The sequence below is a fragment of the Macaca nemestrina genome, chromosome X, assembly GCF_043159975.1.
Source record: "Macaca nemestrina isolate mMacNem1 chromosome X, mMacNem.hap1, whole genome shotgun sequence".
NCBI classification, from domain to species: Eukaryota; Metazoa; Chordata; class Mammalia; order Primates; family Cercopithecidae; genus Macaca; species Macaca nemestrina.
In genome coordinates, this window is record NC_092145.1 from 83,461,479 (window position 1) to 83,475,207 (window position 13,729).

At 45.1% G+C, this 13,729-nt stretch overlaps 1 protein-coding gene across 2 annotated transcripts; it reads right to left on the minus strand.

Moving 5' to 3' along the window:
- Positions 1–9,253: 9,253 nt before the first annotated feature.
- LOC105476645 (integrin subunit beta 1 binding protein 2) lies at positions 9,254–13,684 on the minus strand. 2 transcript variants are annotated; one of them, XM_011732745.1, is made up of 11 exons: positions 13,077–13,684; positions 12,759–12,808; positions 12,613–12,669; positions 12,389–12,534; positions 11,272–11,366; positions 11,110–11,168; positions 10,926–10,996; positions 10,719–10,818; positions 10,330–10,443; positions 10,026–10,088; positions 9,254–9,657 (listed from the first exon to the last, which is right to left on the minus strand). In XM_011732745.1, the coding sequence occupies exons 1-11, from the start codon at positions 13,138–13,140 to the stop codon at positions 9,430–9,432; spliced, it is 1,047 nt and encodes a 348-aa protein (XP_011731047.1). In that variant the 5' UTR covers positions 13,141–13,684; the 3' UTR covers positions 9,254–9,429. The 2 variants fall into 2 exon arrangements, with proteins under 2 accessions (XP_011731047.1, XP_011731048.1); XM_011732746.1 differs by lacking the exons at positions 12,389–12,534; positions 12,613–12,669; positions 12,759–12,808.
- Positions 13,685–13,729: the final 45 nt, after the last annotated feature.

The following is a 13,729-nucleotide window of genomic DNA, read 5'->3' on the forward strand; positions in this document are numbered from 1 at the left end:
ATCAGAAGAAATTGAGGAAGTAGAAGAAAGTAAAGATGAAGGGGAGAATCCTGCTCTTGACAGCCTGAGTCAGGCCACAGCATTCCAGCAAGCCAAAATTGAAGAACAAGATGATTCAAGATGCCCAAGGATAAAGAAAAGCACATATTTCCGTGATGAGGAAGAAACTTAGTGATTAAAATCTTGCCCTAGCACAGTAATAAAAATTAAGATTTGTTAGTAACAATCTTGATGATCTGATTTTAATAAAAATAAGAAAAGTTAACACTATCATGTTAATACTATTACTGTCATCCCAAGAAAAATGATATATTTTCTCTCCTTCTTTTTGAGATGGAGTTTCACTCTGTCACCCAGGCTGGAGTGCAGTGGCGCGATCCAGGCTTACTGCAGCCTCTGCCTCCTCCCAGGTTCCAGCGATTCTTCTGCCTCAGCCTCCCAGGTAGCTGGGATTACAGGCACACGCCACTACACCCGGCTAATTTTTGTATTTTTAGTAGAGACACGGTTTCACCATGTTGACCAGGCTGGTCTTGAACTCCTGACCTCAGGTGATCTGCCTGCCTTGGCCTCCCAAAGTGCTAGGATTACAGGTGTGAGCCACCGCGCCTGGCTGAGAAAAGATTTGGAAGGCCGAGGTGGGCAGATCACGAGGTCAGGAGTTCGAGACCAGCCTAGCCAACATAGTGAAACACCATCTCTACTAAAAATACAAAAAATTGACCAGGAGTGGTGGCTCATGCCTGTAATCCCAGCACTTTGGGAGACCGAGGTGGGTGGATCATCAGGTCAGGAGATCGAGACCATCCTGGCCAACACAGTGAAACCCTGTTTCTACTAAAAATAGAAAAAAATTAGCCGGGCATGGTGGCAGGCGCCTGTAGTCCCAGTTACTCGGGAGCTTGAGGCAGGAGAAGGGAATGAACCCGGGAGGCGAAGCTTGCAGTGAGCTGAGATTGCGCCACTGCACTCCAGCCTGGGTGACAGAGCAAGACTCCATCTCAAAAAAAAAAAAAAAAAAAAAAAAAAAAACCCACAAACTTCCTGAAGACCGAAAAGTTGAATGATTTATTGTTATTTATGTTAATACACTTTTCAAGATAATTTTGTCTTTAAATATGGGTGTTTTGTCATCATATTTCTTGCAGCTTTATCCCAATCTGGATAAATTGAAAGTAACTATAAAATAAATTGTAAATACCTATAAAATATAAAGTAACATAGCTCTAAAAGGCTTAAAATCAAACACAGGTGTTATTTGTCTGCCCTACCCATAGCACCAAATTCCATTCCCTAGAAGAAACTACTCATATGTGCATACATGTTGCTAAATACAATACATATATTTCTGTCACTTAATAAAAGAATAAAGGGGAATTATTCAGTCTCTTATACTTCTCCTACCTTCCTCAATCTTCCCAATGTGGCTGTGTTAAAAATTTTGGGTCCCAGCACTTTGTGAGGCCGAGGCGGGTGGATCACCTGAGGTCAGGAGTTCGAGACCAGCCTGACCAACATGGTGAAACATGGTATCTACTAAAAAATACAAAAATTAGCCGGGCATGGTGGCAGGCACCTGTAATCCCAGCTACTTGGGAGGCTGAGGCAGGAGAATCGCTTGAACCTGGGAGGTGGACATTGCAGTGAGCCGAGATCATACCATTGCACTCCAGCCTGGGTGACAGAGCAAGACTCCATCTCAAAAAAAAAAAAAAAATTACAGCCAGGTGCGGTGGTTCATGCCTGTAATCCCAGCATTTTGGGAGGCCGAGGCGGTTGGATCACGAGGTAAGGAGATAGAGACCATCCTGGCTAACACGGTGAAACACCATCTCTACTAAAAACACAAAAACAAAATTAGCCAGGCGTGGTGACGGGCACCTGTAGTCCCAGCTACTCAGGAGGCTGAGGTGGGAGGATGACGTGAACCCGGGAGGCGGAGTTTGCAGTGAGCCAAGATTGTGCCACTGCACTCCAGCCTGGGCAACAGAGCGAGACTCCTTCTCAAAAAAAAAAAAAAAAGGAGGGGGGGGAATCCATATGTATTTTTTTTAATGACCACGTAAATACTTTTCACTTCTTTTTTTTTTTTTTTTTTTGAGACGGAGTCTCGCTCTGTCGCCCAGGCTGGAATGCAGTGGCCGGATCTCAGCTCACTGCAAGCTCCGCCTCCTGGGTTTACGCCATTCTCCTGCCTCAGCCTCCCGAGTAGCTGGGACTACAGGTGCCCGCCACCTCGCCCAGCTAGTTTTTTTTGTATTTTTCAGTAGAGACGGGGTTTCACCTTGTTAGCCAGGATGGTCTGGATCTCTGACCTCGTGATCCACCCGTCTCGGCCTCCCAAAGTGCTAGGATTACAGGCTTGAGCCACCGCGCCCGGCCAATACTTTTCACTTCTGAGCCGAGGAGTATGCTATGATTATATTTTTCCTAGAGTTAATAATTGTCCATTTTTTTCCATGTATCTTCTTTGTATTTATGATGAAATCTTCCCATTCTATCTGCAGGTAGTTATAGGGGAATGGGATTAGAGAGTCTTTAATTTTATACTTTGTGTATTCCTATATGTTTAACTTTGTAAGAATACCCGTTTATTACTTTTTTAACTGATAAAAGCAATAAAAATAAGAAAAGTTAATACTATCATAATAATACTATTGTTGTCATCCCCAAAAAAATATATATTAAAAAGATTTATTTGAAAAATAAATAGGCCAGGCGTGGTGGCTCAAGCCTGTAATCCCAGCACTTTGGGAGGCAGAGACGGGTGGATCACGAGGTCAGGAGATCGAGACCATCCTGGCTAACATGGTGAAACCCCGTCTCTACTAAGAAATACAAAAAACTAGCCGGGTGAGGTGGCGGGCGCCTGTAGTCCCAGCTACTCGGGAGGCTGAGGCAGGAGAATGGCGTGAACCCGGGAGGCAGAGCTTGCAGTGAGCTGAGATCCGGCCACTGCACTCCAGCCTGGGCGACAGAGCGAGACTCCGTCTCAAAAAAAAAAAAAAAGAAAAATAAATAAGTAAATAAAAATAAAAATGAGATTGAAAGGAATGGCCAGAGAAGTAGGACAAAGAAGAGGCATGATAGGTCACAGAAGCCAATGTATCAAAGTATTTCAAGGATTATTTCTTGTCATATTTTGCTTGACAGGTCAAGTGAGATGAGGACTAAAAGTATCCATTGGATTTAGTGATTTGATAGTCATTGGTGACATTATCACCACAGACTGAGGAAGTCAGATTAGAGTGTGTTATATTAATAAAAGGGAGTAAGAAGGAGGAAATGGAAAAATAATAGTTATTTCAAGAAGTTTGGCTATAACGGATAGAAGGGTGTTAGTTGGTAGCTGGAGAGGGATGTGAACTCAAGGGAAATCATTTTTGTAAGACTGGAGAGACTGGAGCATATTTAAATGTCAATAAAAATATGTCAACGAGGCCGGATGCAGTGGCTCACGCCTGTAACCCCAGCACTTTGGGAGGCCGAGGTGGGTGGATCACCTGAGGTCAGGAGTTCAAGAACAGCCTGGCCAACGTGGTGAAACCCTGTCTCTACTAAAAATACAAAAATTAGCTAGGTGTGGTGGCAGGCACCTGTAATCCCAACCACTCGGGAGGCAGAGGCAGGAGAATCGCTTGAACACGGGACGTGGAGGTTGCAGTGAGCCGAGATCCTGCCATTGCACTCCAGCCTGGGCAATAAGAGAGAAACTCCGTCTCAAAACAAAACAAAAAAAAAACCTCAGTGAGAGGGGAATGTTGAATAAACAGGAGAGAGAAGGGATAATTAATAGTGGAAGGTTTCTGGGAAGGTGTAAGGAGATCGCATATAGTAGGAAGAAATGAGAAGTATAAAAGGAGGTAGGAAGAGGATTTGTTCTAATGTGAGCAAATAGGTAGATTTGATGGTGGGAAATGGGGAATTAAATGAGATAACGCATGCAAAGCACTTAGCATAGTGCCTGGCACAGTTTGTATCAGAAATGGTAACTATGGCTACTGTTGTTGTTTTTATGTCATACACCTGCTTGAAAATTTCTCACCTTTTAGGCTTTGTCCATGTGAAATGAGCTAGTACCCTACTTTATTAATACCATAAATTTCAATTTTTATTTTTTTGAGACGGAGTCTAGCTCTGTCACCCAGGCTGGAATGCAGTGGCATGATCTTGGCTCACTGCAACTTCCGCTTCCCGGTTTCAGGTGATTCTCCTGCCTCAGCCTCCTGAGTAGCTGGGATTACAGGTGCCCACCACTATGCCCGGCTAATTTTTGTATTTTTACTAGAGAAGAGGTTTCACCACGTTGGCCAGGCTGGTCTCGAACTCCTGGCCTCAAGTGATCTGCCCACCTTGGCCTCCCAAAGTGCTGGGATTACAGGTGTAAGCCACCGCACTTGACTTTCAAATTGTATATGTTAAATTTATATACAACAAGGGTTACTTGGTTTTTTTTTTTTTTTTTTTTTTTTTTTTTTGAGAGGAGTATCACTCTGTCGCCCAGGCTGGAGTGCAGTGGCGTGATCTTGGCTCACTGCAAGCTCCGCCTCCCAGGTTCATGCCATTCTCCTGCCTCAGCCTCCCAAGTAGCTGGGACTACAGGTACCCGCCACCACGCCCAACTAATTTTTGTTTCTGTATTTTTAGCAGAGACGGGGTTTCACCGTGTGAGCCAGGATGGTCACGATTTTCTGACCTCGTGATCCGCCCGTCTCGGCCTCCCAAAGTGCTGGGATTATAGACTTGAGTCACTGCACTCGGCCAAGAGTTACTTGAACTTTTGATTCCTCACCTCTGTTCTCTTTAGAATTTCTGGATATTTGCTGGTTCCCTGATTTTGATAAGAAGATAGAAAAAAGTTGTACATTTAAGATTAATGGGCCAGGTGCAGTGGGTCACACATGTAACCCCAGCACTTTGGGAGGCCAAGGCAGGCGAATTACTTGAGGTCAGGAGTTCAAGACCAGTCTGGCCAACATGGTGAAACCTCATCTCTACTAAAAACACAAAAATTAGCCGGTCATTGTTGCGTGTGCCTGTAAACCCAGCACTTTGGGATGCTGAGGCAGGCAGTTCACTTGAGTCCAGGAGTTCAAGACCAGCCTGGGCAACATGGCAAAACCCCATCTCTACAAAAAATACAACAATCAGGCAGTTGTGGTGACATGTGCCTGTGGTCCCAGCTACTTGGGAGGCTGAGGTGGTAGGATCACTGGAGTCTGGGAGGTGAATGTTGCAGTGAGCCGAGATGGCACCACTGCACTCCAGACTGGATGGCAGAGCAAGACACCACCTCAACAACAACAACAAAAAAGAGAGAGAGAAAGACAGAGAGAGAGATCACTCCTCACTCCTCCTCTGATTAAGAATCTACATTTGAGGCCGGGCGCTATGGCTCACACTTATAATCCCAGCATTTTAGGAGGCCAAGGCGGGTGGATCACGAGGTCAGGAGTTCAAGACCAGCCCGGCCAAGCTGGTGAAACCCCATCTCTACTAAAAATACAAAAAATTAGTCGCGTGTGGTGGCAGGCGCCTGTAATCCCAGCTACTTGGGAGACTGAGGTAGGAGAATCGCTTGAACCCGGGAGGCGGGGGTTGCGGTGAGCCGAGATCACACCACTGCAGTCCAGCCTGGGCAACAAGAGTGAAACTCTGTCTCAAAAATAAATACATACATACACACATACATACATAAAAAGAATCTACATTTGGCTGGGTGCAATGGCTCACACCTGTAATCCCAGCACTTTGGGAGGCTGAGGTGGGAGGATTGCTTAAGGCCAGAAGTTTGAGACCAGCCTGGGAAACATAGCAAAATCCTGCCTCTACTAAAAATACAAAAAATTAGCTGACCATGGTGGCGCATGCCCGTAGTCCCAGCTTCTCAGGAGGCTGAGGTGGGAGGATTGCTTGAGCCAGGGAGGTTGTAGCTGCAGTGAGCCGTGATCATGCTACTGCACGCCAGCCTGGGTGACAGAGTAAAACTCTGTCTCAAAAAAAAAAAGAAAAAGAAAAAAGAAAGAATTGGCTGGGCATGGTGGCGCACACCTATAATCCCAACACATTGGGAGACCGAGGTGGGCAGATCACTTGAGGCTAGGAGTTCGAGACTAGCCTGGCCAACATGGCAAAACCCCATCTCTACTAAAAATGTAAAAATTAGCCAGGCGTGGTGGTGCATGCCTGTAGTCCCAGCTAATCGTGAGGGTGAGGCTTGAACCCGGGAGGCAGAGGTTGCAGTGAGCCAAGATTGCGGCCACTGTGCACCTGGGAGACAGAGTGAGAACTTGTCTTAAAAAAAAAAAGAGAGAGAAAAATATATATATATATTTTTTTTTCTTTTTTTTTTTTAAAAAGGCCTATAATGCCCTTTTAACTCTCTTTTAAATCATTTTGAAAATCCTTGACCTAGAATTTTAGGCTCCTGTTAATCTAGCCACACTCCATTTAATTTTTTCGTCTTCTTTCTTCAACATAACCTCTGATATGTTACCAGTGCTTACAAGAGGACTAAGCTTGGAGAGACTCTGAAGAGAAGCATTTACTTTTTACTCTACATACTTCTGCATTTAATTTTTTTTCAGTGATAATGTACTACTTTTGGAATTTAAAATGAAACACAATAAATAAATTAAAACAACTTTTGCCCTAGTATCGCTCTCCCTAATCTTCCATACCCATCAAAATTAATTTCTCATTATTCAGATTTCCATTCAAATGTACAGGTGACACTTGAACAAGGGTTTTAACTGCACGGGTCCACTTATATGTGGATTTTCTTCTGCCTCTGCTACCCCTGAGATAGTAAGATCAACTCCTCATCTTCCTCCTCCTCCTCCTCCTCAGCCTACTCAATATGAAGACAATGATGAAGAACTTTATGATAACCCACTTCCACTTAATGAATAATAAATATATTTTCCCTTCCTTATGGCCTCACTCTGTTGCCCAGGCTGGAGCGCAATGCGACAATCACGGCTTACTGCAGCTTCGATCTCCTGGGCTCAGGTGATCCTCCCACCTTACCTTCCCAAGTAGCTGGGACTACAGGTGTGCGCTACCATGTCTGGCTAATTTTTTTGTAGTTTTGTATGTTTCTGTAGAGTGGGTTTCGCCATGTTGTCCAGGCTGGTCTTGAACTAGGCACAAGTAATCTGCCCACCTCAGCCACCCAAAGTGCTAGGATTACAGGCATAAGCCACCATGCCCAGCCCCTTATGATTTTCTTAATAACATTTTTTTTCTCTAGCTTACTTTATTGTAAGAGTGTAGTATATAATACGCATAACATTCAACATATGTGTTAATTGATTATGTTATCAGTAAGGCTTCTGGTCAACAGTAGGCTATTAGTAGTTAAGTTTTTGGGAAGTCAAAAGTAGACTATGGGCTGGGGGCAGTGGCTCACGCATGTAATCCCAACACTTTGGGAGGCCGAGGCAGGTGGATCATGAGGTCAGGAGTTCAAGACCAACCTGGCCAACACAGTGAAACCCCGTCTCTACTAAAACTACAAAAATTCGCTGGGCGTGACGGCAGGTGCCTGTAATCCCAGCTACTCAGAAGGCTGAGGCAGGAGAATCACTTGAACCCGGGAGGCGGAGGTTGCAGTGAGCAGAGATTGCCCCACTGCACTCCAGCCTGGGCTATAGAGTTAGACTCCGTCTCAAAAAAAAAAAAAAAAAAAAGTCCACTATGTGGTGGCTGGGTGTGATAGCTCACACCTGTAATCCCAGCACTTTGGGAGGCAGAGGTGGGAGGATAACTTGAGGTCAGGAGTTTGAGACCAGCCTGGGAAACACAGTGAAATCCCATCTCTACTAAAAATAAAAAAAATTAGCCAGGTGTGGTGGCACATGCCTGTAATCCCACCTACTTAGGAGGCTGAGGCATAAGAATTGCTGGAACTTAGGAGGCGGAGGTTGCAGTGAGCCAAGATCATGCCACTGCATTCCAGCCTGGGCAACAGAGTGAGACTCTGTCTCAAAAAATAAATAAATAAATAAAAATTTAAAAAAAGAAGTCAAATGTGTGGGGAGTCAGTGCCCCAACCTTGCATTGTTCAAGGGTCAACTGGACTTCTTAACCTTCACATTTATGGTTAATTTTCAACTAGGGAACCAAGACAATTCAATGGGAGAAAGAATAGTCTTTTCAACAAATGGTACTGAGACAACTGGACATCCACATGCAAAAGCATAAGGTTGGACTCCTACTTCACATCACATACAAAAATTAATTGAAAATGAATCAATGACCTAAATGTAAGAGCTAAAAAACCATATTACTTTTTTTGGAGACGGAGTTTTTGCTCTTTGTTGCCCAGGCTGGAGTGCAGTGGAGTGATCTCGGCTCACTGCAATCTCCACCTCGCGGGTTCAAGCGATTCTCCTGCCTCAGCCTCTTGAGTAGCTGGGATTACAGGCGTGTGCCACCACACCCAACTAATTTTTTGTAGTTTTAGTAGAGATGGGGTTTCATCATGTTGGCCAGGCTGGTCTCGAACTCCCTACCTCAGGTGATCCACCTGTCTCAGCCTTCCAAAGTGCAGGGATTATAGGCGTGAGCCACCGCGCCTAGCCCTATATAACTCTTAGAAGAAAACATAGGGACAAATGTTCATGACCTTGGATTAGGTAATGGTTTCTTAGATATGACATCAAAAGTATAAGCAACCAAAGAAAAAAATAAACTGTATTTCAAATTAGCTGGGCATGGTGGCGAGCGTCTGTCGTCTTAGCTACTCGGCAGGAGAATCGCTTGAACCCACAAGGCAGAGGTTGCAGTGAGCTGAGATTGCACCACTGCACTCTCCAGCCTAGGCGACAGAGAGAGACTCTGTCTCTAAAAGAAAAAAAAAAAAAAGGACTTCTTCCACGGAGTCTTCCCTTTTCACTACTGTCCACATTAACTTTTCCATTCTTTCAACCACAGTTCTTAAAAACTGTACTGCACAATTTAGCACTCAGTTAAACTACCTGATAATGTTTATTATTATTTCATGTAGACTGGTCTTGACTTGTCAGCCAGGTTGTTACTTTGTTGAGAGAAATGAGTAAGTCTTCTGCTTCTCAGATATTTCTAAACCACCTAACACATAATTGGGCGTATAGGAAGTATTCAGTAAATACCTGGTGGTTGTGAGGAATAGATTGAATGTGCATGTGCTTGTTTTCACAATGTGTGTTGAACACACAGTTGGGGGTAATAAATACAATCTTAGATAGTGAGGTGAGAGAATGACACTATGTGAAACTGAAGAATACAAGATTTATTTAAGGGAAAAAACAGCATGGTTTGGACAATTTTGTTCTCCCCTCCTTCAGCCTCCTGCTGCTCAATGACACCACATGGCCAACAATATCCTGGTCTCTAAGATTCTAAGGGAATCATTGAGGTCCTATCTAGACATCAACTGTCTGGTCACTATTCCCCCATTGCTTCCTCCTCTTCCTCCTCCTCTGTCCAGCTCAGATCATCATCTGAATCGTCAGATTCTTCCTCATCCATCTCTAACACAACCCCTGCCCTAGCCTTCTTAGCTAGTGCATCAGGGTGCTCCAGCTGGGCCCAGGATCCTGGGTCAGCCTTGACCAGGGAGATTTCAACCCGAGATGGCATCAAGGAGACAGAGCTCTGCTCCACGTTTATGACCTGAGGAGGAGCAAAGGAAAACAGAAGAAAGACAGAATGAGGAAATCAAAGGCATTGGGGTCAGCGTAGAGTGGTGACAAATGAGAGAGAAAATTTTTTAAAATAAGGTAAGAAAAAAGACAAGGGAGGAATAAGACAATATAATAAGGGAGAGAGAGGAAAGAAATGAGAGATGAAAAGGGAGAAGGAAGAGGGGAGGGAAAGAGGAAAGTAGGAAGAGCAGGAGAGAGAGAGAAAATGAAAGCAAATGAAGATAAAATCTCTATTTTCCTACTCCAACTCCTTCCCTCAAGACACCCTCTATTCCAGTCTAGCCGCTCTTTCACCCCATCTGCCTCCCCCTCCTGTGCCCCCTGGTCTTCACTTACCCCCCAGAGCTTCATCTGTGCTTGGAACACACGGTTACCATCAAAGACAATGTGGACATGAAGCTGAGAGAAAAGAATTACAGGGGTAGTAACAAACCCAGAAGGTCAGAACAGGTCATTACGACAGATAACCAGGTCAGAGGTGTGATCCACAGATTGGCCAGACAGCCCTGACCTAATAGCTCTCCCTTCCTCTAAGGGTACTATGGAGCCTACAGGTTAACAGCATATGGCAACTCTGCCTGTGAGATTGTAGTATCACCCAATTCACTATCCTCCCATCCAACATCAGATCATTGCTCACCTCAGTTTGACTGGCCTTCACCCAGATAAACGCAGGAAGTGGAATCTGGCCATATACAGTCACCACTACTAAGGAATCTGTCTGGTGCCAATCATGGCGGCAAGATGCTGGGAGCTAAAGAGAAGATGTGAAATGTAGGTGGTAAGAATAAATTCTTAGCCCAAGGGGAGTTCTCATGATGCATATGGAGAAGAGACAGAGAGTCTCAAAAAGATTAACACAACCTCATATTGCTAAGCCTCTGGGCTGTTGAGGGATAAGGAGCAGAATCTTATTTGGTCTGTACTAAAGGGAGAAGACAGGGAGCTTAGCTATGTGGTACAGAGAGGGAGGAGAATTTACCTCTGAGATTGGGTCCTAATCAAGAGTTCAGGAAAACTGGGGCTTACCTGCTTCCCCCAGTCATGTCTACCAACTCTGCACCCTGGCTGTGCCAAGAATGCCCCAAAATCCAGGGTCTGGATGCCACAACAGCTCCAAGACTTCATCCTGAAGTAGGAAGATAATTCAACTGAATTCTCTCACCCCCAGTATTTATCTTATGACCAAATATTAGGAGAAACCTGTCTCATAGCCCACCCAGTCCCCTCCCTCACCCCTCATGGAATCGGGGTGCTCCTGGGTGGTAGGTACATGGAGTAGCATCACTCTCAGGGCCTTGGTAAACCTAAGAAGGATAAAGTAGAACCAGGTCATTCTAAGGTATATCCTACTCAGCCTCATATCTATACCCAGTCATCCCTCAGCCATATGCTTGAGCCCCTCAAAACTCTCACTCACAGCATCACATCCTGGGTTCTGGCAGCTGGAACCAGTCCGGATCAGACTACTATCAAGTCCTGGGCAAGGGAAACAGAGTCAGGAACTTATCCATCCCCCCACTCAATTGGCACTCCACTAAATTCCAGTCTATGAAGTTGATCTTACTAAAGACCCACCTACCTGCCCCAGGTTCCTGGTCTAATTCCTTCTGTTCCAATGCCATTTCCAGGGCTTGGGATATATTTAGCGGCAGCAGCTTCAGAGGCAACTCTGACCTAGGGGTTATGGGTGGTGATTTAGTTCTGACCCATTAGCTATGATTGCTAGCTCCAACACTCCCACCGATGGTAATGGAATTAAACAAGCCTGGTGAAAGTGAGGCAGAGTTGGAGAGGTTGGGTAGCAACCCCATTGCCAATTTTCATCTCTGTGGACATCCCAAATACCTGAACCCTAGAGAAATCCCCAGCACTTCTCTTACCCATCTACTCAGTTGCTCTAAACCTAACCATTTTCTCTGCAGAACTGAGTCATATCCTCTTCCTCTTTTATCTAATCGTGGACCTAATATGACTTCCTTCTGTTGCTCTTATTATTCCCATAAAATTTGGGAAGTCTCCTGGCTGCCAATAATACATCCTTTTCTTGATAGGAGATTTATCTTAAAGTTCTTTTCTAGAAAGAGAAGTCATTCTCAACAATCCCTTTTGTGTTATATACTAAGGATGTATTTGTGAGGGGCTATCTACTGTTTTTTGTTGTTGTTGTTGTTGGTTTTTTTGAGACAGAGTCTTGCTTTGTTGCCCAGGCTGGAGTGCAGTGGCGCAATCTCGGCTCAATGCAAGCTCCGCTTCCCAGGTTCACGTCATTTTCCTGCCTCAGCCTCCCGAGTAGCTGGGACTACAGGTGCCCGCCACCACGCCTGGCTAATTTTTTTGTATTTTTAGTAGAGACGGGGTTTCACTGTGTTAGCCAGAATGGTCTCGATCTCCTGACCTCATGATCCTCCCGCCTCAGCCTCCCAAAGTGCTGGGATTACAGGCGTGAGCCACCGCGCCCAGCCTTATCTACTCTGTTGATTCAGATATCTATCCCATCATCCCATACCACCTTAGAGAAAAGGGCGTTATTTCCAGACACAAATTTCCCCTAAGGCACAGGATATACACCATCCAAACCCTGACATCTGGCCCTCCTCACATCCCTGGTCCCTGGTTCCCAGCCCTCAATGACCCATTAATCACTCCTAGGAAGCTACATGAAAATAGGAAAAGTCCAGGGGCCTCCTCCTCTTTACTTGGGCCTCTCCCGGTGCAAGGTCTCTGCTGACTTTGGAATCACATTCAGAGGTTTTTGCTCCTGAAGTGAACTGCTTGTAGCAGGGCCTTCAGGTTGAGGGGCCTCAGGAAGCTTCTCAGCACAGTGTGGTCCCATAGTACAGCCCTAGTATAGATAAGGAGATAAGGATTAGGGATAGAATCCTTCTACTGGGGGCAGAATCCAAGTATGTAAATAATTTACCTTGATGTTTAAGAACTCAGAGAAATCTACAGTTCGCTTTCGGCAGCAGGACCAACCCTGATAACAAGAGACCCAGATCAGCTTAGCTTCCTGGGTGTCTCTCTTCTGGGAAATGCTCTTGCTAACCCCCCTCACCTACTCCTCACCTTAAGTGCATCATGGAAGATTGGGACCCCAGGGTGATGGCAACAGGAATCTGTGGACATCAGTACAAGTTATCAAGGAAGGGAAGATAACTATACCAAGTATAATTTTTCACCTCTTCCCCGGGTTTATATTTATGGTTTCTTCCCATATAACGTGAAAAACAAAAACAAAAACGCATCAAAGGCTGTAAGATCACTTAGACCAATTAAACTAGGGCAGGTAGTTTCTTTCCCTGCTCCTCAAACATACTGCCCCCCAGCTGACCACTCCACAACACCCATGCACAGCCCCTGGCCAGGTCAGGATCATTTACTTACCAGGAAGGTTGGTATTAGGGTCAAAGTGCTGCCCACAGCCTTTGTTACGACAGAGTAGAGACATGGAAGCGTTGGTAGAATTACTGAAAGGGTATTTCAAGGAGTCTGGCTGCCGAATGGGGAACACCTCTTAGTCTGGAGGCTTTTAGATGCCTGGAAGGGCCAGCTGTTTCTATCTTTAGTTCAGGAGGCGTACACCTCCTAACATGGGCAAGGGAACTTCAATTGGTCTTTCCAGCCAATAGAAAAGAGCTCAGGGGCATTTTAGCTCTGAGGCTCAGGAAAAAAGGATCAGGCAGAGTAGGGCTTGGAACTTGGGTGAGGTCAGCTCACCACTACTGAGACAGTTTTAGATTCACCACGGCAATTCCAAGCCTTGGACACAGCAGCAGCTGCTAAGAAACAAACACCAATATTAAGACCTCCCCCACCCCCAGCTCAATGAGGGTTAAGCCCATTTTCTGTCTCTTTCAAAGGGGCAGCTTTCCTCCATTATTACTTCCATATAGTGTCAACAGCACTAATCCTCGCCGACCACTTCAGCCATTTGACGCATCTCATCCCCACCTCCCCATGTTTGTCTAGATGAATACTGTAATCAAAATGTCTAAAGGATTACTTTTATAGAGCCTACTGCTCATCTCCTAAGATAA

What these genes read in the sequence shown, in the direction of transcription:
- LOC105476645 (XM_011732745.1), bottom strand. Translation starts at nt 13,140, where the DNA reads ATGTCTCTACTCTGTCGTAACAAAGGCTGTGGGCAGCACTTTGACCCT. An exon ending in GACATGACTGGGGGAAGCAG is followed by an intron (nt 10,444 to 10,718) that starts GTAAGCCCCAGT and finishes TCTTCTCTTTAG; the next exon opens with CTCCCAGCATCTTGCCGCCA. An exon ending in CACAGATGAAGCTCTGGGGG is followed by an intron (nt 9,658 to 10,025) that starts GTAAGTGAAGAC and finishes GCTCCTCCTCAG; the next exon opens with GTCATAAACGTGGAGCAGAG.